The following is a 22,645-nucleotide window of genomic DNA, read 5'->3' as shown; positions in this document are numbered from 1 at the left end:
TGGGTCATGGGAGGGCGGTGTGACATATCCCTCTGCCACTCCCTCACCCACGCCCACTGTCTGCCGCTAGATTTCATCATTCCTTTAATCGAAGTCTGCAGCCACGCGCGACGCAGCACCACCCTATAGCAACAGATACTAAGAGAGAGAGAAAGAAAAAAATAGGGTGTTGAAACGCTCTCCATCCGTCAACCGTTTCATTCTAACCTTAAATCATCCTGCGAAGAGAAAAAAAAGGAGAATAAAAACAAGTAATCCTCATCCAGATACTAAGAGGGAGAGAAATAAAAAATAAGGTGTTGAAATGCTCTCCATCCGTCAACCGTTTTATTTGAGCCTTAAATAATCCTACGAAGAGAAAAAAAGGAGAATAAATATAATTAATCCTCATCCTTCCTTTGACTTGGCTTCTTTTAACAGAGAGGTGTCGAGACATTTGAACTTGAATTTTGTCTAACTCCTATGTCTTTTAGGGAAACTGGCGACATAGTGAGCCTTTTTTTTTCGATATTTTGTTGCCCTTGGCCAGCTGTCCCTCCTACATAAAAAAAGAAAAAAAAAATCAAGATACTAAGAGGGGTGGAAAGAATAAAATAGTGTTGAAATGTTCTCCATCCGTCAACCTTTTCATTCTAGCCTTAAATCATCCCACGAAGAGAAAAAAAAAAGGAGAATAAACACAAGTAATCCTCATCGTTCGTCCCACTGACCTTGATAATGCCAGTAGTAATTCGGCAGACCACTTTTGTAAACCACTTATGAACAGGATTTTTTTTCATGTTTCTTTTTTATATTCTTCTTTCCTGTGAACCGTTTCAGACCTGTTTATTTGTCTTTTTTTTTCACTCTGAAGAGAACCAGTTGGCTATCTGGTGGATCTTAGGCAACGCTGGCAAACTGGAACGTGTCCTGGATAAGTCAACGCGCCTAAAATAATAAACTCAGGGTGTATTTGCTGTGTATTTGCTGCTTAGCCCTTTCAGTACTGGGACGCATTTTTACCTTTAATTTTGGGTATGATTAGACCATTTTATTTGCATTAGGAAGGGTCTATGGAGGTCAGAAGAACAATGGCGAGAGTCTTCACTATTTTATTCCCCACACAGATTTCTGAAGCTGTATAAAATCACCAAATAGTAACCAGAATGAATATGAAAACCTCTTCAGTACCATGGCATGTTTTCATATTTATTCTGCTTACTATTTGGTGATTTTATGCAACTTCAGAAACTTATGTGGGAATTGAAATAGTGAAGACTCTGGCTATTAATCTTCTGAGCTCCATGGATCGTTCCTAATGTAAATAAAACCGTCCAATCATTCCTGCGTCCCAGTATTGAAGGGATTAAGATGAATATTATAACGCGACTGAAAAGAACAGAGAAGAAAAAGAAAACCCAGATATACTAAAGAAAACGTATATGATACTTAGATGGGAAGACGTGGATAATATGACACACCTTAAAGAGAAAACGGGAAATGGTAAATAACACAAACCATTGCAACTTTAAAGAAAACGAATTCAAAACTTCTTCCCTACGCAAATATCTGGACACACAACCACTCTCGCTCTCCTTGCCAACCATTTCTAACCATTCCTATCCAATTCTAAGCAAGGTGTGTGTGTGTGTGTGTGTGTGTGTGTGTGTGTGTGTGTGTGACCGTGTGACTCGTAGAGCACCCGCCCTTGACACACGGGAATGGCAAACAAGGAGCCTTTGAGTCCCTTCGTGTGACTGGTTTTTGCGTGGTGAGTGGCGGTGTGGAAGGGAGGAGTGGGGCAGGGGCGGGTCACAATGGGGAGGGTCAGGTCACCAGGGCTTGCTTGAAGAGACGCCCTATCTCTCTCTAGGTCTCGTGTGTGTGTGTGTGTGTGTGTGTGTGTGTGTGTGTGTGTGTGTGTGTGTTTGGGAGTGGTTAGGATTATTTCTTTGTAGATTTTCGTTTACTTTTTCGTGTTTTCCTTTTCTTTATAATTTTCTTTCTCTCTTTCTTCGTGTGTCTATCTCCGTAGGTCTCAGTCTGGGGTGTGTGTGTGGGGGAGGGGAAGGGACGTTAGAAGTGTTTTTTTTCTTTTATTTTCATCTTAATTTATGCTGTTTATCTTTAATCTTTCCTTTCCTTTTTTTTTTCGTGTGTTTATCTCCGTAGGTCTCATTCTGGGTGTGTGTGTAGGGGGGGGATAGCGGAGGACGGGGAGTGTTTGGTAGCATTTGTTTGTTAATTTTCTTTTCATTTCCCTTGTTAATTTGTACTTTTCTCCTTTGCTCTTTTCTTTCCTCTTTTCTTTTCCTCATGGCTGTATCTGTCTGTGTTGTGTGTGTTGAGAGGTTAGGATTAATTTTTTTGGTTATATATATTTCTTTTTATTTTTCTTCTCATTTGTAGTTTTCTTTTTTAGTCTTTCCTTTCGTCTCCTATTTTCGTTGTCCTATCTCTCTGGGTCCCGGTTTAGGCTGTGTGTGTGTGTGTGTGTGTGTGTGTGTGTGTGTGACTAGTTCTTTGTAATTTGTCTTCTACTCTTCTTAATTTCTACTTTTCTTCGTTATTATTTCCTTTTCTCTCCCTTTTTTTCGTGGTTTCATATTTCTATCCCTCGTCTGGATTATGTGTATAGGGTTTTTCATTTGCTTTTCGTCCTAATTTGTACATTTCTTCGTTATTCTTTTCTCTTTCGTTGCTTTTTTTTCGTGGTCATTACTCCTTTCCTCACGCCCACCCGCTCCTGACCCTTGATCTCCTCACCCTCCTCTTGACCGCCCGCCGCCCTCGCCTCCCTGGGCATAAGATCGTGACTTTTTCACTCTTCCACGCAACACTTTTCAGTCCAGCCAAATTTTTCTTGTTTACTCACACCGACACTTTTTCTGCCAACTTTTCATCTCGTTTTCTTTTCTCCAAGTATTTCCGGACTTAAAAAAAAGTTGAAAATATTCTTACTCCGCATGTAGTTTATATTTGCATGCATTGTTATTTTAGACTAGAAAATAAAGTTTGTGTGTGTGTGTGTGTGTGTGTGTGTGTGTGTGTGTGTGTGTGTGTGTGTGTGTGTGTGTGTGTGTGTTAATTTTCATAGGTTACCTGCTTAAGTAATAGATAATGATGCAGATAATATTTTGATAACATTTAGGTAATGCAAACTGTTACATATTCAATGGTTCAGCAACATTATTGCCCTATAACCAGTGTTTTGAGGAAGGGTCTGTTACCTTTCATTAATTAATCTTTCATTATTAATATAACGAAACATACAATTATCATATTATTATCTTTATATTTGATACAATCGATTTGAAAATATGAAGTCTTTGTCATTATTTTTCATGAATACAAGAAAAACACAATTCCTCAATATTAGCAACTTATCATCATTGCTATCAAAACCTTTAATCCCTTTATCAATCCTCCGCAGTATATCATTACCATCTGCAAACTCAAATCAATTGTTTCATCATCTCCACTACATATCATAACTTTACTTTACATTACCTACAATTATATCATCACATTTTTATCTCCCTATTATTATTACCACTAAGGTCACGCCTAACTCATTTAAATACCTAACTCTTTTTAACCAGCTAAATTCCTTTAAATTTATACCTAACCTCCCGAAAAACTCACTCTCTTTAAAGTCACGTCTCACTTTAAACTCGCTCTCTCTTTAAATTTACCCCTAACTCTCTTTAGCCTAACTCTTTTTAATTAGCTAAATCCCTTTAAAGTTACACCTATCTTTCTTAAAAATCTCTCTTTAAAAATCACGTCTAATTCTCTTTAAACTCACACCGAACTCTCTTTAAACGCACATCTAACTTCATTTAAACTCACACTAATTCTCTTTAAAAACCTAATTCCCTCTAAACTCACACCTAACTCTTTTTAAACTCACATTTCTCTTTAAACTCACCATCTAATTCCATTTAAACGCACACTAATTCCCTTTAAAGACCTAATTCTCTTTAAACTCACACCTAACTCTCTTTAAACTTACACGTAAATACTTTGTCCCGCAGGTGTGCATTGTGGTGGCGGTAGTGGCGCAAGTGACCACGGCTGCCTACATCCCCACCGCCTCTGAGGAGCAGGACGTCATACATAGACTGTCCACCTTCAAGAGTGCACAGAGCCAGTTAGTTCGAAGACCCGATGGCACCTACCGCTTCTCCTTCTCGCTTCCTCAGCAGGAGAGGACTGAGCAGCGGGACAAAGACGGGAAGGTGAGATGTGTTGCTAATTATGTGTTAAAATGGTAAAGTTTCGTTTGGTTAGGTGGAATAGATAGGTGTTTGCCAGATTCTCTTGTCTTGTAACTGATGGTAGGTGGATAAGAATAGTAGTTGTGAAATTAGTAAGAACTGAAAGGTGAATATTTGAAGGTAAAGATAAATAATATACCTGTGCTGACTAGAAACCAATATCTAATCCTCCTTCGAGTTAATAAAAAGGGGTGAATGATAGAAAACCGAACGAATATAAATGCTAATATATTAAAAAAACGAATGAAAGTAATGACGAAGTAAGTTAGTCCATAACTCATCTGTGCTAGTTAGAAATAGAAAACAATACGTAATACTCCATTAAATTAACAAAAAACAAGATAAATAATACAAAACAAAACGAATAATAAAAAAAAAAAAATCAGAAAACAAATAGGTCGATAAAAATTAGTTCGAGTCATCTGAACATTTGAACATTTGAGAATTTGAACATTTGAACATTTGAACATTACATTAATCACTAACAGTTACATATTACATAATTATACAAGTACTATTCAGAACCTCCCGCTCTTTCTCCTTCAGGTGATCGGGTCTTATGCCTTCGTGGATCCTGTAGGTGAGGAGGTGTCTGTCAAGTACGAGGCTGACCATGAAGGGTTCCGCGCAGAGAGTGACGCCCTTCCCCAGGTGAGTGTCCGGCGTGCAGGTGAGCTGGTAACTGTGGTTTCCTTGTGTTGAGTTGATGGATAGATGAATAGAGTATAGTTAATGAGTTCTAGAGGTGATTTTTGCTTGTGTTCATCTCTTTTTGTACTTGTTATTTCTTCTTTGTAGTTGTGGTATCTCTTTGTGTGCCTTTATCTATTTTTTTTTCTAGATATAAGTATTTTATTTGCTGTTTCTTGCCTTTTTATTTTTTCTCTGCTTTTCATGTTAGTCTGTCATCTCTTCTCTCCTTTTCTACTTGTTTTCCTTCCATCTGTCTTTCCTTCTTCTCTTTTTCTTTCTTTATTTCTTGAGTATCTTTCCTTCTTTCATCTTCTTTATAACTGTTTTCTTTTCTGATCTTTCTTTCTTTTCTCTACCTTGAATCGTTGTTTTTTCGCCTTTCCTTATCTATTTAATACGTATATTTTTTAATTCTACCTAGTTGTTCATCCATTCTTCATTTGCTTTAGTACACATTTCCTTCAGTACTCCATAATGATCTCTTACCTTACCTAATCTTTACACTTTTCCTTCGTTTTCCTTCGTTACTCTCTTTTCATTATCTCGTTTTCTTTTGTTTTAACCCTCATACGATTCATATTATATTCTACATTTTTCCTCTATCATTTCCTCTTTTCCTCTATCTCATCATGACCTCACCTACATCTCTCATTATCTTTCTCCCTCTGCATCACATTTCCCTCCTAATTGTTTAGTTTACCTTCTCCCTTATGTATCTCTCACACCGACTTTTATCCTCCCGTTTTCTTTACACACTGGTCCTCCTTTCTGTTTCACCCAACCCCGCAGGCGCCAGAGAATACTCGTGATGTAGCTGAGGCACGTGAGGACTTCCTAAGGTACTACGAGAGGACTGCGAAGTTCCTTGAGGCTCTAAATGAGAAGGAGGATTACAGCTACGAGAGTTACGAGGACAGTGACAGCGATGAAAGTGACGAATCCAGCTCTGAGGAGGACAGTGAAGAGAGTGATGAGGATGAGGAAGAGGAGGAGGAGGGGAGGAGGAGGAGGAGGAGGAGGAGGAGGAGGAGGAGGAGGAGGAGGAGGAAGAAGAAGAGGAGGAGGAAGAGGAAGAAGAGGGCAACAACTATGACTATCTGTACATGGAAGAAGGAGAGGAAGAAGGTGATGAAATGAACAATGAAGATTACTATTATGAAGAAGAAAACGAGGAAGAGCAAGAACAAGAGGAGGAAGAGGAAGAAGAAGAAGAAGAAGAGGAGGAAGAAGAAGAGGAAGAGGAAGAAGAAGAAGAGGAGGAGGAGGAGGAAGAACAAGTACAAGTGAGGCGAGGCAATTACATCCTCAGATCTCCCTATGAGTACAAATACGCTGACTTTAACAAGAAAATGGGAGGCGGTCGTGGTGGGGCCTTCCCGCGGTTTGTTCAGTTTTCCTTCGGTTCCCAAACCCAGTAAGGCCTTGACGGGTTCAGACACTTTCCACTGACTCTAAATTTACATACCGGTATTGATGTAGAGATTAGAAGTCTTAGTATTTATGGTCTTTGTGTGTGAGATAAGTGTGTGTGTGTGTGTGTGTGTGTGTGTGTGTGTGTGTGTGTGTGTGTGTGTTTTATGTGAGGGAGAACTGCCAAGGGTAAAAAAAAAAACTATATTATAAAAAGACCCACTAGAATTATAGTCTCCATAAAAGATTAGAAAGAATTAGTCAGAAAGAGTGGAACAAATGTTTTGACACCTCTCTCTTAAAAGAAGTTAAGTGTGTGTGTGTGTGTGTGTGTGTGTGTGTGTGTGTGTGTGTGTGTGTGCCGTTAACAGAGTCATATATAAGTTCTATTTTTTATGTATTTATATAAGTGCAAAGGATTAAGTGGGGATTATTATCATTAACCTCGTATTGTGATATTTATACATAAAGAGTATAAGAAATCCAATGTGTTTTTTTATCTCTCATTTTCTATTCATTCCTCTGGTTCCTGATATATTTTTGTAAAGATCAAAATTTTCCTAAACTATTTTCTTAAGTTTCACCTTAAATACGTTCTTTTAAGCTTATTTTATTTCACAGTTATGCCCTTTCAAAAATGATGATTCTTCTCTCTGCTCTATTTATTGTTACATTTCTTTTTCCTTCCCTGAATGACCCCTAATTTGATCAGTCGTAAGTGAAACAACAGATTTGAAACATGTATTGTATTTAATTTTGCCACATACTTCATTTATTTTCCCTCTCCTATTTACTTCTTCCTCCTTTCTTATCCTTCCTTCCTCCCTCTTCCTCCTCCTTCCTTCCTCCGTTCACAAGCAGTCCTCTTTAGGTCGTCCTCGTCTCACCTACACTTTCTCTTTCTATTAAGTGTCAGGTTGAGTTACACGTTCGTTGCCTTTCACCTCCCTTGTCTTGGTAACACTGTAGGGGCTGCCTCGTGTGTCACCTCGTGTGTCTGTGTAGGTCTGGGTGCATGCCTTTGTTTATCTTTGTTTCATACGTGGATACCTTTATTTTTGTAGTTGTACAGGTAGTGTGGGTGATGATGGTGGTTGAGCTGGTGGTAGTAGTAGTAGTAGTAGTAGTAGTAGTAGTAGGCCTAGTAGTAGTAACAACGACAATAGCAAAAATTCTAACAATGGTAATAACAATAATGATAATAGTAATGACGATGATGATAATGATAATAATAATGATTATTATAATAATAATAATAATAATAATAATAATAATAATAATAATAATAATAATAATAATAACAGCAACAACAGCAGAATCAGTAGTAGTAGTAGTAGTAGTAGTAGTAGTAGTAGTAGTAGTAGCAAGAATAACGGCAGGAACAGAAGCAGTACATACAAGTAACAGTAACACAGCGGCATTAGCGTCACGCCTCAGGTCCGTCACAGTATTGCAAAGCTCATAACTTTCACGTTCTAGCGGACCGCCTCTGTTTCCTGGGAGTATGCCGAGCACGGAGAGGGAAAAAGGGAAAAGAAAAACGTCATTTCCTGCGACAGAACGATTTTCGTATTCTTTTTTTAAGAGGTGAGGTATGAGTCTGGCGTTGACTCAGCTGAAAGGCTCAATCTTCCCACTCACTCACTCACTCACTCATTCATCAACATTTTCAGAATCCAGGATCGATTTTCTTTTTTTGTGGAATATTTAAATAAGATTATTATACATAAAAAATTCAGCTGTATCTTAACAGAAAAAAGCACGTGAATATCTCCAGCAATGTAATGGACTATTGTGACTCTGACTCGGTACACAGGTGCGAGGGTATTCCCACCTGCTTGTTTACCATGGAGAGTCCCAAAGTGTTCTTATGGAAAAACAGAGCATTGTTCACGCCACCTCGCCTGTGTTGAAAGAACAAGAAGGATTGGAACCCATACCGCGTACCCTTCATTCAGTAGTATATGGGTTATGTGAAAGGCATGGTGTCATTCGATCCTCTTGGTGGCAGGATATAAACCACAGGAGGCGCTGCGGGGGCGGGACTCGTCATTCTGTCTTGGCATCGGCGGGTGGCATCGCGCACTGAGGGCACGTTGACGCTTCACAGAACCACCAAGCCTTCTCAGTGACCCCCTGGAGTGTGTGCAGGATGACAGCCACTCTGGTCATGGTGAGGCGCCCTCTGATTGGGACTGTAAGAACAGAAGAGAATGTAATGATGCTTAACGAAGTGATGAACACAAATTTGGTCATTTCTACGCTTTGCAATGTGTTACATGTTCAGTCTGTTGAGTGCTAAGCAAAGAAACTTTGCAATATTCATGTGATAACTACAGAAACATTTGATTAGTACATTTCATGTGATATGCAAGTACATAAATTTGGTAATTTCATGTGTGTAGATGATAATACAAATGTATTCCATGCGATAAATAGACAGTTTGACATTCTCATGTGAAAAACACAAATTTAGACCAATTTTATCTAATGATATGATGTATTTTGCTTATAATGCTTGAAAGCTGTGTTGTGTTTGGTCAGAATGCATAAAACAAGCAAATGACGCACGTGATGTACTATATACCTCCCCTTCCTCAGGTGTGGGTGGTGGCGGTGGCGGGCTGGTGTTGTTCCTCAGCAGCCAGCGAGACTCTGTACGAAGGACCGCTGCTCTCCACCTTCAAAGAGATAACACATAGGGAATCTCGGGGCCCGCTGGGATCATACCAGTTCTCCTTCTCCCTCCCGCAGCAGGAGAGATTTGAACACAGGGACGAACAGGGAAAGGTGAGTGAGTTTGAAGCTTCAGTATCAGTGAATCACTCGTGTTCTTGTGGCTCGGCATAGATCACTAATTCACTGAACCCAAACAATGATCGTGTGGCGCTGCGGATAAAGAGTGTCGTTTGTGAGTTTCTTCATGCTCTGCCCTTCGCCCTCAGGTGACAGGCACGTACACATTCGTGGATAAGATCGGGAATGAAGTGTCCGTGAATTACGACGCTGATCACTCCGGATTCCGCGCCAGGAGTGATTCCCTTCCGCAGGTTAGTATTGTGTTAGCGAGGCAGGACTCCTTCAACCTTCACGCAATACCTCGTGGAGGAAAGCACAAACAAATTTGAAGAGTGTGCGTGTAGATAAGAACGAGAGCAGCTTGTAGTAAGTTTCTGTAGCACCTTTTAGAAACACAAGCTGGAAAACAAGCTGATGTACTAAAATGCGAGATCTCATATATTGAATTCTTCCACACTTCTCTACACATCCTCTCATAACAAGAAAATTTATTAGTGAAGGTTTAAAAAGAAACACAACCACATGAAACAATTTGAACCCTGAACCACGAGTAACGTCCTTGATATTCCTTAAACCCATACAACCTTACTCACGCTGATTACAAGTGTGGACGAAAAACATATATGATGAATTCCAACCACTATAGAATACATCGTTTTATCCATATTTCCAAACATCTTTTCCTAATATTTTTCTTCCCCCTCCGAGCAGCCGCCACAGGACACCCCAGACGTGGCTAAGGCAAAAGAGGAATTCCTGAGACACTACCAGCGAACAGCGCAGCTCCTGAAGTTGGTTGACGAGAAGGATGACTCGGAGTCTTCTGAGGAGGACGATGATGATGAGAGTGAAAGTGACGAGGATAGCAGTAGCTCGGAGGAAGACGAGGACAGTGACGAAGACAGTGACGAGGACGAGGAAGAGGATGATGATGATGAAGAGGAAGAAGAGGACAAAGGACAGGAAGAGGATGACGAGGGTGAGGAAAGTGTGAGAGGGCAAGGGTATAACGAAAGAGGAAGAGAGCAGGAAGAGGAGGAAGAAGAGGAGGAGGAGAAGGAAGAACAGTTAAGTGAGACCAGGTTGTTGTTTGAAAAAGTCTTACCTGCGCACCTGAATATTCCTTTTAATTCCGCGCAAAGAACTGCCAAACTAATAACATTCGACCCGGCTTTCCTTCGCCAGCCAAGATTCAACTCAAACAGGCAAATTTCCTCACCTGGTCAAAACTCCTTCCCTTGAATTGAACTTACAATCCAACGTGCTTCTTTTCCGTCTTTCACTCCTTCGTTTTCATATCTTCTATTATTTTATTGATCCTTTTCTCGTTTTCCCAGTTTAGTATTGTGTTTGTCCTCCTTCCGTGGCATCTTACGTGCGAGATCTTCCGGATATTGACTGAAGAATCAATCCGTTTATTCGATATGAACTAAGTGCATTTCACAAAAAAAGAACATCTAGAGGAGAAATGAGAAAAGACATGACTCGATAACTTTCCTTTATTCGGCATGAAATGGTGGAGGTGATGAAAAGAATTAAAAGAAAAAGAAACGTTATTATCTCCCTCTATTATCTATTTCTCCTCCACTCCTTCCTCTTCTTCGTCTTTCATCATACGTAAGAGGGGAGAAGAGGAAGTGTCCATAGAATCATAATGTCCTCTCCTCTTCTTCCGTCTCCTCTTTCTCCGTCATTGGTGGCTAATAAAACTAAGGGCAGAGTAAGGCATTGTTTTTATTTGTTGTATTCAGGTCATCGTAGCATAGTCATCGTAACACTTAACCTAAAACTAATACGCGCTGACGACAAGTAACCTTTTAATGGGTATGAAAAGTAGTTACACGCATCCTTCGACCTACAATAGGGTGTGGTTCTGCTTTGATTAACGCCCCATCTGTGAAGAATGGAGTGCAGTAAACAGGATGAAGGAAGCGGCTGAGTGTAAAGGACGTCCTGGATGAAGGCGGGATAAAATAGACGATTCGACACATAAGAAATGACATGTAAAGGGTATTTGTGAGGTTAGTGAGAGGAAATGTGATGTTATGGTTTAGGTGCAATCAAATATCGAAACACTTATCTCGGACCACAAAACACGATTAGTAGAGAGGGAGACAACCACCACCAGCACCACCACCATCACCACCACCATGTAAACCACTAATGAAATATCGAAACACTAATCACGCTCTACAAAACACGAATAGTAGAGATGAGACAACCACCACCATCACCACCACCACAACAGCAACAACGAAGAAGATTTGGGTACGTGAAATATTTCAAATCTGAATTGTTTGCTAAAAAATGTATTAACTTTCCAGCATTGCAAATAAATCCATGAGGTGACGGTAAGTTGTATTTGTTTTCAGGCGATATCTGGTCATGACATTAAGTTACAAATCATTACATATTGGTGTTGTTTTTGCGCCGAACCAACACAACCACGAGGAGAAAGCAAGATCTTTAGGGTATTATCTGTGCCTGGTAAGAACACCCCCTTGATTTGACATACATTTACATTTTAGGAGCCTTTTAGTAATAGAAAACACGCAGTACAAACACCAAGGCAAGTCATACAGACCACCACAAGAATATTAGACATCAAATAGGGACCCCGTTGTAAAGGCAGAAAAGGAAAGATTCATAGCGGCGTAAAGCTCTCCAACCATGCGTGATTCTTCTCTTATTTGTTACCGCTGTGCCCATGTAGCGGACTGTGGAGACGGGAGACTGAGTAGTAAGTGATTGTGGTTCTATGGGGCGCCCCTGTATGGAGGACACCCTGTGGTTTACTTTCCAGGGGCCAAGGACGGTCGGGGCCTGTTTGTGTCTTGACAGGTTGGCAGTGGTCGTGTGGTCCCTGGTCATGTTACTATGGCAACCACCTCGCTAATTGGAACTTTGTATTATATCTATGGGTTAACGTGAGAGGCAGTGACGGATTTACTTTTTACCGTAGCGAAGGAGTAATGTGTGGAAGTGTGTCAGTGCGCAGCCATATTTTGTGGAAAAGTGTGTGCTTCATGAAGCCTCGGCACGTCCACGCTTGTTAGAGGTGAGTGAAATAAAACTTACACACACACACACACACACACACACACACTTTCATTCACTACATTTCTGCGATATTTGATCTTTGCATTATTTATTTCAGGTTACCGGTATTCTCATAGTCTTGTACGGTATTTACCACTTGTGTATGGCTTGCCCTTGTCTTATTACAGTATTTACGTGATTAATCGTAAATCCTAGAGCTTGAGGATGGGGTGTCGCTTTCTCTATCCTCCTGTCTTACCGTCCCATAACTAACCAAGCTTGTAGTGCACTGGGAGAGAGAGAGAAGGTGGTGTATGAAAGTGCTCCTGTGTGTGTGTGTGTGTGTGTGTGTGTGTGTGTGCAGTTTTTTTTAGTTATGTTTTGATTGTCCAAATAAGGAAGGTACATCTTGTTTATCTAGTTGTTTTTTTCATTCTTTTTGTTTATCTTGATTTTATTGTTTGTGAAAGTTAGTGTGTGTGTGTGTGTGTGTGTGTGTGTGTGTGTGTGTGTGTGTGAGATAAAAATACGCTTCACTCTATAATACTGAACATTTATTGCAAAAAATACAAAACAGACATTGTATCAATAAAAAAAAAAACACACAAAAAACATGATCAAAATAATTCATACTGTCAATAAAAAAAGACATCTTAAATTTATGAACAGGAACATTGAAACAAACCTAAAAAAAACACGATAGAAGATTAACATTATCCTCCTCCTCCTTCACCACCTCTCCCTTCATTCTCCACTCATTCCTTTAACTTTTTTTATTTCCTTCCTCTGTATAATGTTTGATGGATGAAATTGTTATTAGGATTGTAGGCTTGCGGGCGTTGTGGTGGGCGTGGACGTGGGCGCTGTGGAGGCAAGAAGGGCTGCGGAGGGCGACGTGGTGGTGGGCGTGGTCGTGGGCGTTGCGGGCGGGGTGGAAAGCCGAAGTAGTCATCATTATTTCCGAAGTTGAAGTACACGTAGTCAATTCCATTATTTCCATTATTTCCATTACCATTGCCATCATCGTCATCGCCATTGTCTCCACCACCATCATCATCATCATCACCACCACCGTTGTCATCACCGTTGTCATCATCATCATCATCATCATCATCGTCGTCGTCGTCTCCATTACTATCGTCATCATCGTCACCTGAATCATCATCATCATCATCACCACCACTGCCACTACTATCACTACTGTCACTACTGCTACCACCACCACTATCATCACTATCATCACTACCGCTACCATCGTCCTCGTCACTGTCTTTGTTGCCGCGTTCTTGGCGTCTCAGCACTCTGGAGGTGGGTGGGTCATATCGGAGGGCGGCAGTGCTGGTCACGTCATACCACGGGAACTTGAGCGTGTAGAAAACGAGAAACGGAAGATTAGTACAGGAGTGACCTTGTTCATTTTCCCCACCAACCTTAGCCCCTTCAGTACTGGAACGCATTTTTACCATGTAGTTTTGGTGTGATTAGACGGTTTATATTTATCTTAGGAACGGTCTGGAGGTTAGAAGACTAATGGCCAGAGTAATTCACTATTTCAATCCCCACATAAGTTTCTGAAGCTGTACAAAATCGATAAATGGTAACCAGAATGAATATAGAAACGCGTCACGGTACAGAAGTGGTTAGGAAGACAGGTTTTCTAACATTTTGGAACCTTATTTCTGTATATTTCTTCTGGTGTGCTATCGTGGTAGTTATTTTGGTTCTCAAGAGTATATTTTATTGATAGCTCTTAACCCCTTCAATACTGAGACGCATTTCTACCATGATGTTTTGGGTATGATTAAACGGTTTTATTTGCATTAGGAAGGGTCTATGGAGGTTAAAAGATTAATGGACAGAGTAACTCACTATTCTAATCCCCACATAAGTTTCTGAAGCCGTACAAAATCGCCAAATAGTAACCAGAATGAATATAGAAACGCGTCACGGTACTGAAGTGGTTAAGAATACAGATTTTTTAACGCTTTAGTACATTATCTCTACATATTTCTTCCGATGTGCTGTGGTGGAAGTTATTTTGGTTCTCAGGAGTAATTCTTTTTCCTACTGGTATCTCGTAAAGGATTCTACATCATCAAAGAGGAAAAAAATATGAAACCTAGTGACTTATAAACGTATCCTGTGAAAATAACTACTTTGTGTGCTTTAGCTTATGAATAGGAAGGAAAAAAGAAAGACCATATTTTTCTAATCCAGCAACCGTGAAAATCCACATCAAATCCACATACTTCAGATAAATCAAGCTGAAATGTGGGCGACTACTAACGACAACAGTCATGAATGGAATGGAGACGCTTCGTGCATGTTACGGAATGAGTTGTTATTGTGTGCTGGAAGGAACTTGTTATTGCTTTGACTCACCGACAGTTCTGCATTGGGTTCTGGGACGCCACTCAAGTCTTGCCCTTCAGTGTTGGTGTAGTAACTTGTCTGGAGAGAGAGAGAGAGAGAGAGAGAGAGAGAGAGAGAGAGAGCGTGTGTTTGAGAAAGAAAATGGGATACTGCTAACTAAGACGGACCATTTTCTTTCTCATCTGTCCCGTCTCTTACTTTCCTTTGGGTGACAGTTCCCCCCTCTCTTAGAACCATTTTCATCCTCATTCTGTCCTTTCTCATCTTCACTTTCCTTTGGCTACTAGTTCCCCCCCCCTCCCTATGCACACTCTCTTCACACTTCATTTAGTAACATGTCACTTCCCACTCATCTCACATTGCTGCACCACAGTATTCCCTCTGTATTTAGCAAGCTGGTACCCTCATTCGTTCTTCCTCTGACAGTAGTTAAGGCTCATATTCTCAAATACTTCTGTGCTCCACAATTTCAAAAGGCTATCTTTAAATTTACACGAGTTTTTAATGTGGTTTTATGGTTCCAGTGAAAGTTAAGATGATTTCTATATTATTAACTGGAGAAACACTCTTATAAACCCCGCTGATCATCTCTGTGGCCTTGGAAAACAGTCGTGGTGAGAGAGCAGAGCATTTCTGTATACGGAACTACTTATTCTTATCTATGCTTCGAACTAACATCTGAGCAGGATTCGAACACTAGCTTAACATCTTTACCACTGAACCATCTAAGAAATCACCAAGTCTCATTCCTGACCTTGTTTTACTCACCTGGTCACCCAAATCCTGGTTATTGGACTTGGATCGCTTTGAGGTGGAGTGTTCCGCTGTTTCTGCTCTTCCGTCAATGCTGTGTAGGCCTTGCTCGTGCACTGTAGGCTTCCCGTAGTAATAGTGCTCTGGTAGCGCCACGGCCAAGCTTTCCCCCGTCAGCAGGAGCACCCACGTCTGCAGGAGTGAAGTGTAGTGGAGTGGAATGAGAAGAGGCTGATTGAGAGTTCAGTAATAGAAAGTAAATAAAGTCTAGTGTTCATAAGAATGTTTTGCTCTACTGTATAATGCTTGGTGACTTAGCATGCCCTTAGGAGTTCATAGTGTAAGCACAATCTGCCCTATTGAGAAACTGTTTGTGCCAGTTTCTTGGTTGTCTTTTACTCACGTGTATGTGTAAATCACCGTGTAATGAATGCAATGAAGAGAATAAGGACGATAAAGGCTCCTACTGCTGCTGCTACTACTATTGCTACTGCTACTACTACTACTACTACTACTACTACTACTACTACTACTACTACTACTACTACTACTTACTGATACTGAGACTGTTAGCTTTAGACACAGTACAGGACAGGAAAAAAGCAGAAAGTTGAATAATAGTTAAATACACTCATACACTTACCAGCACCCCGGCAGCCCACAACACGCGGCCACACGCCATCCCGACACACGCCCTGAGAGACAGAAAGGCAACAGGTGCTAGGGAACCGTCACACCTTCTACAGTAGTTTCAGATGACAACTTCTTCATCAGACTCCCGCAGTGCTTTTATAACGGAATGGTGGCGCTAGGGACACATGACGGAAGGGCGTGAGGGGGCGGTTCTTCACGCATGGTCCATAGTCCCCCGCCCCCTGTCCTCCCACATTCCCCCCCCGCCCCGTCTATCGCCCCCCTCCCGTCATCCCTGTGGCCCTGAGAGAAGCACCTCCTGTGTCACTCAAATGTCACGTTTTTTTTTCACCATTAAAAAACTACTGCCAAAAATTCGAGAGAGAGAGAGAGAGAGAGAGAGAGAGAGAGAGAGAGAGAGAGAGAGAGAGAGAGAGACACACACACACACACACACACACACACACACACACACACACACACACACACACACACACACACACACACACACATATTGTCCTTGGTACGTCTCCCATCACTCACTCATTCGCTCACTCACTCACTCACTCACTCATTCACTCTCGCTTTCCCATACGTTACTGCGGCGAAGGAAGGAAGTCACGAAATAATCACTCTGTTTCGTGACAGTTGCACCTGAAAATTGACGTATTGCTTCCCTCTTCCTCTCTCTGATTTTCCCACCGGGTGTCTCTCCTTTCCTCTTTCATAATCTCCCATTTTTCCCTTTTCTTCGTTTTCTTTCCATATTCTCTTTTTTTTTCCTTTTCCTTTCCTTTCCTTATTCTCCTATTTTTTCCCTCTCCTTTCCCTTCCCTTTCCTTTTCTTTCCTCTTCTTATTCTCCCATTTTTTTTCTTTTTACTTTCCTCTCCTTTCCTTATTATTTCTTTTCTTTTACTTTCCTTTCCTATAAACTTATACAAATTCCCTCATTCCTTTCCTTTCTTTTCCTCTCCTTTCCTTTCCTTTTCTTATAAATTTACACAAACTCCCTCATTCCTTTCCTTTCTTTTCTTTTCCTTTTCTGTAGATTTTCACAAACTCCCCTATTCTTTCCTTTCTTTTCTTTTCTTTCCTTTACTTTCATATAAACGTATCCATTACCTTGCATTTATTTTCCTTCTTTTCTGCCATATGTCCATCTTCCTCTGTCTCTCCCTCCAATCAGCCTCATCTGGTCTTTTTTTCCGAGTCCTCCTCTTGAAAGGGATGAAGAAGCAAGTAACAAACTATAAAAAAAAAGAAAATGATACGTAATTTCACGCATCATTGTATTTTCCTTGAATTTCCTCCCCAAGTCCCGTTGCTCAACTTGGGAAGGAAAAAATATATGTAGTTTATGCAAATACGCAAAATATTCCTCAGTTGTGTTTTTAGAAGGGACTTTTGAAAAACACGAGATATTTCAGGACAGGTGGATTTATGGCCTTTCGTGTTTTCAATGTAGTAAGTGAAGTGTTTCCTGCGTCTTGATATTCTGAGGCACGAGTGTTGATGCAGAACTGTTTGGTGTTTTAGAGGTGTTGATATTTCCAAGTTGGCGATGCAGATCAGAAAATTATGCGAGTTTTTAAACCCTTCAATACTGGGACGCATTTTTATCTTGAGTTTGTGTATGATTAGAAGATTTTGTGTACATTATGAAGGGCTTATGGAGGTCAGAAGATTAATAGTCAGGGTCTTCACTATTTTAATCACCACATAAATGAAATAAATAGTAAGCAGAATTAACATAAAAACACGTCGTAGAGCTGAAGGGATTAAAAGAACACCATCTTTTTTCAATCATTTCTCTTACGCGAGGTTTAAATTCGATGTGTACACTGTGGATCGATGATTTCACTTCCTTACTACGACCACATTACTCCTCATTTCTTTTCTATATTTTGTTTATCATTCTTTATCATGCGCTTCTTACACGTCTTTCAGAAGCGCTCATTTTAATCCGTGCCTCAAATAATTCTTTGTTTATGTTGTTTTCCTATTATCGTGCAGCCTCACCTGACCGCGGGGTGTGTCTGCCAACAGCCTGCATTAAACCTGCACCTGCTTGTCACACAGATTCAGTTTACTTACCTGTTAAAGAAGCTTAATGGAAATGCTACTCAAAACAAGACACACAAAAAGAAAAAAAAAAAAAGAGCGCATTGTATAATATGTTTCATTTAGATCTTTTATTTTGAATGTGATCTGCGTCCAATGAATTTTGACGTGTATGAGACTGATTAGATTTACTTACCAATTGAGAAAAACAATGAAAACGCTCTTCAGAACCAGGGAAAGCGGAAATAAATAGATAGATATGATAAATGAGATAAGTTTTATTTGGATGACAAATAAAATGATCGAGAGAAAAGAAAGAAAATACAATACAGTTCTGTGTTCTCGCATAGCGTAATAAAAGCAGAAATAAGCTATGATGTTAAAAAAAAGTAGCGAATACAAGAATAATGTTGTAGATTTCTATACAAAAATAATAAACTTTTAATGAACCAGTGATACATTCATAAAGTACTGCGAAGAAGGTGAAGGAAAATAACACACGAGAAAACTGTGAACCAAATGTCAGTGACAAAATACTTATCAACGTTACAAAACTCTTCACAAATTTCTAATGGCAATATATTTATATATATATATATATATATATATATATATATATATATATATATATATATATATATATATATATATATATATATATATATATATATATATATATATATATATATAGATATAGATAGATAGATAGATAGATAGATAGATAGAGAGAGAGAGAGAGAGAGAGAGAGAGAGAGAGAGAGAGAGAGAGAGAGAGAGAGAGAGAGAGAGAGAGAGAGAGAGAGAGAGAGAGAGAGAGAGAGAGAGAGAGAGAGAGAGAGAGAGAGAGAGAGAGAGAGAGAGAGAGAGAGAAAGAGAGAGATAATACAAATGTGTTGATAGATGGATAGGTAGATAGATAAACATAAATAGGTAGATAGATAGATAAGTAGACAAATAGATATATATCGAAACAAATGAATATAGCGACAGACAGAAGAATAGGTAGATAGATGGATAAATAGATAGATAGATAGATAGATAGATAGATAAACAGATAGTTACACAGATAGAAAAATGAAGTGACTGATTGAGTGAGTGACAATTTGGCACAACAAGGGTTCATAGCGCTGGTGTAGCCTGGGAGTGTAGAGGGGGCGTGGGTAGCAGTGGGTTGGCTGGATATGTCTGGTGTGTCCTGCAGTGTGAGCGGCGGGGGGTGAGCACGCTGGCTTGTAAGGGAAGGTGTTGGTGGTGCCTATGTTAACTGTGCTTCAGTGTAAATGTTGTGTAAAGTCTGCTTGGATTCAGTAAGGTGTGTCGTAAGCGAAATAGGATCATGACAAGATTAGAGAAGCCTTCAGCTCCAGTTAGGTTAGGTTAAAGTTAGGGTTAGTTTTAGTTAGCATATTTCTAGCCACACGTCATGTCAGTGGAGTGAAAGAGCTACGAAGTGGGGAGAGGAGCAGGGAAACGAGGAGAGCTGCAAGGTCCACTAATCTTGACATGATCAGCGAAATAGATAGACAGGTGAGGCAAGAAGACAAAATATCTGAGCAAATTATAGTGTAAGTGAATGATAATACGTTGAATAATAAAATATACACATAATATAAAGAAAATAAAGAATACATATAATGTACAATATATAATATATATTTACACATATCTGTAAAAATATAAAGGACGGATGTATTGTTGCTTGTGATTAGATAGACCAGAACGAGTCTATCTTATTACGGCCACATTTAAAAACGCCTTGCTTTCTCATCACGACAGTTTTTCAAGTCCCCCGGTTTTTAAGACACTTTCTCCTTAAGATCAACTAGAAATCTTGCTAATCTATCACCAGAACCATAAAAATACCCTTAAAAACATGAATATCTTTAACTAAAACCTTTGGAAACAATCGTCATGAGAGAGCGAAGCGTTTCTGAATATGTGTCAGTTAAAATGGCTGATAAGAAATGGCGAACATCTTAATGGGTATCGTGTCTGATGTAAACAGAACGACTATACGAGTTCACGGGGTCCCCAGAGTTGCCGTGGGAAGAGGACTCGCTGTGGTGGATGACGGAGGGGTTTTTGACACGAAGGAGTCTGTGTAACCTGTCCACGTGTAAGGCCCTTGGGTCTGCTCCCGCTTCTCCCTCTAGCCATGAACCGTGACCTCTATCGGATTCGTAGTCACTGCCTCCTCTTCCTCTTCCTCCTCCTCCTCCTCCTCCTCCTCCTCCTCCTCCTCCTCCTCTTCCTCCTCTTCCTCTTCCTCCTCCTCTTTCTTCTCCTCTTTCTCCTCCTCCTCCTCCTCCTCCTCCTCCTCCTCCTCCTCCTCCTCCTCCTCCTCCTCCTCCTCCTCCTCCTCCTCCTCCTCCTCCTCCTCTTCCTCTTCCTCTTCCTCTTCCTCCTCCTCCTCCTCTTTCTCCTCCTCCTCCTCCTCCTCCTCCTCCTCCTCCTCCTCCTCCTCCTCCTCCTCCTCCTTCTTGGCCACCGCAGCCTCCCTCGCCACAGCCTTTACCATGTCCGTCACTTGAACTCCTTCCTTCATCTCTACCGTGTTCGTCACCACAGCCGCCACTACAGCCCCGGCTTTCTTCCCCTTCCCGCCACTTCTCTCGGTTTCAAAGACGCCCTCTTGGTTGCCACAGTCTCCACCACCACATCGCCCGGCTCCTCTGCCACTGTTTTCAATGTCAATGTGGTCACTCCTACTTTCTTCGACTCTGTCTCCTTTCCCGCCACTTCTCTCAGCGCCCTCTTGGTTGCCACAGTCTACACCACCGCAGCCTCCTCTGTCAGTATTTTCAATGTTACTGTGGTCACTTCTACCTTCTTCTCTATCTCTGCATCCTCTACAGTTAACGTTATGGTCCCTGCAGCCCCCTTCTCTGTCCCTGCAGCCTGGGTCGTGATCTCTGCATCCCCTGTCACAATCCCCGTACCCACAGCCCCAGTATATGCCGTAGTCTCTGTTTCTCCATTCTCTTTGGCTAAATCTGCCCCTTCCTCGTCCTCTGTCAAGTCAAATCTATCTCTGTCTCTCTCCCTATCTTCAAATCTTATCTTCTCCCTCCTCCTACCACTAAATATCTCTCTAAATCTTGCCCTTGCCTTTTCACTCCTTTCTCTATCTCTTTCTCTGTCTTTCTCCCTTTGTTCAAATCTCTCTCTGTTTCTTTCATCAGCAAATATCACTCTTGATCTCACCCTCTCTTCATCAAATCTTTCTCTCTCTCTGCCTGTCTCTCTGTCTCTTTCCAGTTCTATTGCGAAAACTTCTCTCTCTCTGTCTGCCTCCTGCTCTCTGAATGTCTCCCTCTCCTTCTCCTGGTCAAATCTTTCTCTCCCTCTCTTCCTTTCTTGATCTGTTTCCTCTCTACCTCTATTTCTCTCTCTCTCCTGCTTCCTTCTCTCTTTAGCTCTCTCATTCTCCTGTCTAGCTCTCTCTCTCAGGCTTTCTAAATCACTGTCGTGGTCAAATCTAAATCTGTCTGTCCCTTGCTCAAATCTGACCGTTTCTGTTTCTCTGTGTTCTGTTCTTTCATTCTCAAACTTCTCTCTGTCTCTGTCCTGTTGAAATGTCTGTGTTCCTGTTTCTCTGTGTTCTGTTCTTTCACTCTCAAACCTCTCTCTGTCTACTCTCTCTTGCTCAAAGCCCTCTCTCTCCTGTTCAAATATGTGTGTTCCTGTTTCTCTGTGTTCTGTTCTCTCTTTTTCGAACCTCTCTCTGTCTCTCTCCTGTTGAAATCTGTCTGTTCCTGTTTCTCTGTGTTCTGTTCTTTCATTCTCAAACCTCTCTCTGTCTACTCTCTCTTGCTCAAAGCCCTCGCTCTCCTGTTCAAATCTGTGTGTTCCTGTTTCTCTGTGTTCTGTTCTCTCATTTTCGAACTCTCTCTGTCTCTCTCCTGTTGAAATCTGTCTGTTCCCTCTCTGTGTTCTGTTCTCTCATTTTCAAACCTCTCTCTGTCTACTCTCTCTTGCTCAAACCCCTCTCTCTCCTGTTGAAATCTGTGTGTTCCTGTTTCTCTGTGTTCTGTTCTTTCATTCTCAAACCTCTCTCTGTCTACTCTCTCTTGCTCAAAACCCTCTCTCTCCTGTTGAAATCTGTCTGTTCCTGTCTCTCTTTCATCTTTCATTCTCAAACCTCTCTCTATCTACTCTCTCTTGCTCAAACCCCTCTCTCTCCTGTTGAAATCTGTCTGTTCCTGTTTCTCTGTGTTCTGTTCTTTCATTCTCAAACCTCTCTCTGTCTACTCTCTCTTGCTCAAACCCCTCTCTCTCCTGTTGAAATCTGTCTGTTCCTGTCTCTTTATGCTCTGTTCTTTCATTCTCAAACCTCTCTCTGTCTACTCTCTCTTGCTCAAACCCCTCTCTCTCCTGTTCAAATCTGTGTGTTCCTGTTTCTCTGTGTTCTGATCTTTCATTCTCAAACCCCTCTCTTTCTACCTTCTCTTCCTCAACTCTCTCCCTCTCTTCCTGCTCAAATCTTTCCCTACCTCGCCCTTCCTGTCTTGATCTGTCTCTACCCCTGTTTCGCCTCAGCCAGTCCCAGTAACCACTCCCAGTGTTCTTGTACGTGACGCTGTATCTTCCCCTGGTCAACTGTGATTCGCTTCTTGAGCCTTC

At 41.0% G+C, this 22,645-nt stretch overlaps 1 protein-coding gene and 1 long non-coding RNA gene across 3 annotated transcripts in view; one reads left to right on the top strand and one right to left on the bottom strand.

Moving 5' to 3' along the window:
* Nucleotides 1–11,510, top strand: part of LOC123510152 (zinc finger and BTB domain-containing protein 47-like) — a 32,583-nt gene extending 21,073 nt beyond the window's left edge. For both annotated transcript variants that reach the window (XM_045265016.1, XM_045265015.1), the window contains exons 3-7: nucleotides 4,017–4,220; nucleotides 4,806–4,910; nucleotides 8,964–9,152; nucleotides 9,308–9,412; nucleotides 9,873–11,510. In XM_045265016.1, coding sequence (XP_045120951.1) covers nucleotides 4,017–4,220; nucleotides 4,806–4,910; nucleotides 8,964–9,152; nucleotides 9,308–9,412; nucleotides 9,873–10,403 — 1,134 coding nt within the window. In that variant the 3' untranslated portion in view covers nucleotides 10,404–11,510. The remainder of the gene's footprint in view (nucleotides 1–4,016; nucleotides 4,221–4,805; nucleotides 4,911–8,963; nucleotides 9,153–9,307; nucleotides 9,413–9,872) is intronic.
* Nucleotides 7,913–9,092, bottom strand: LOC123510155. The gene is made up of 2 exons (XR_006676401.1): nucleotides 8,950–9,092; nucleotides 7,913–8,557 (listed from the first exon to the last, which is right to left on the bottom strand). It is a non-coding gene; the product is annotated as an uncharacterized LOC123510155 (long non-coding RNA).
* Nucleotides 11,511–22,645: the final 11,135 nt, after the last annotated feature.

The sequence above is a fragment of the Portunus trituberculatus genome, chromosome 28 (assembly GCF_017591435.1).
Source record: "Portunus trituberculatus isolate SZX2019 chromosome 28, ASM1759143v1, whole genome shotgun sequence".
Lineage (NCBI taxonomy): Eukaryota > Metazoa > Arthropoda > Malacostraca > Decapoda > Portunidae > Portunus > Portunus trituberculatus.
Note: the sequence above shows the minus strand (reverse complement) of the source record. Positions and strands in the feature narration are given on the sequence as shown.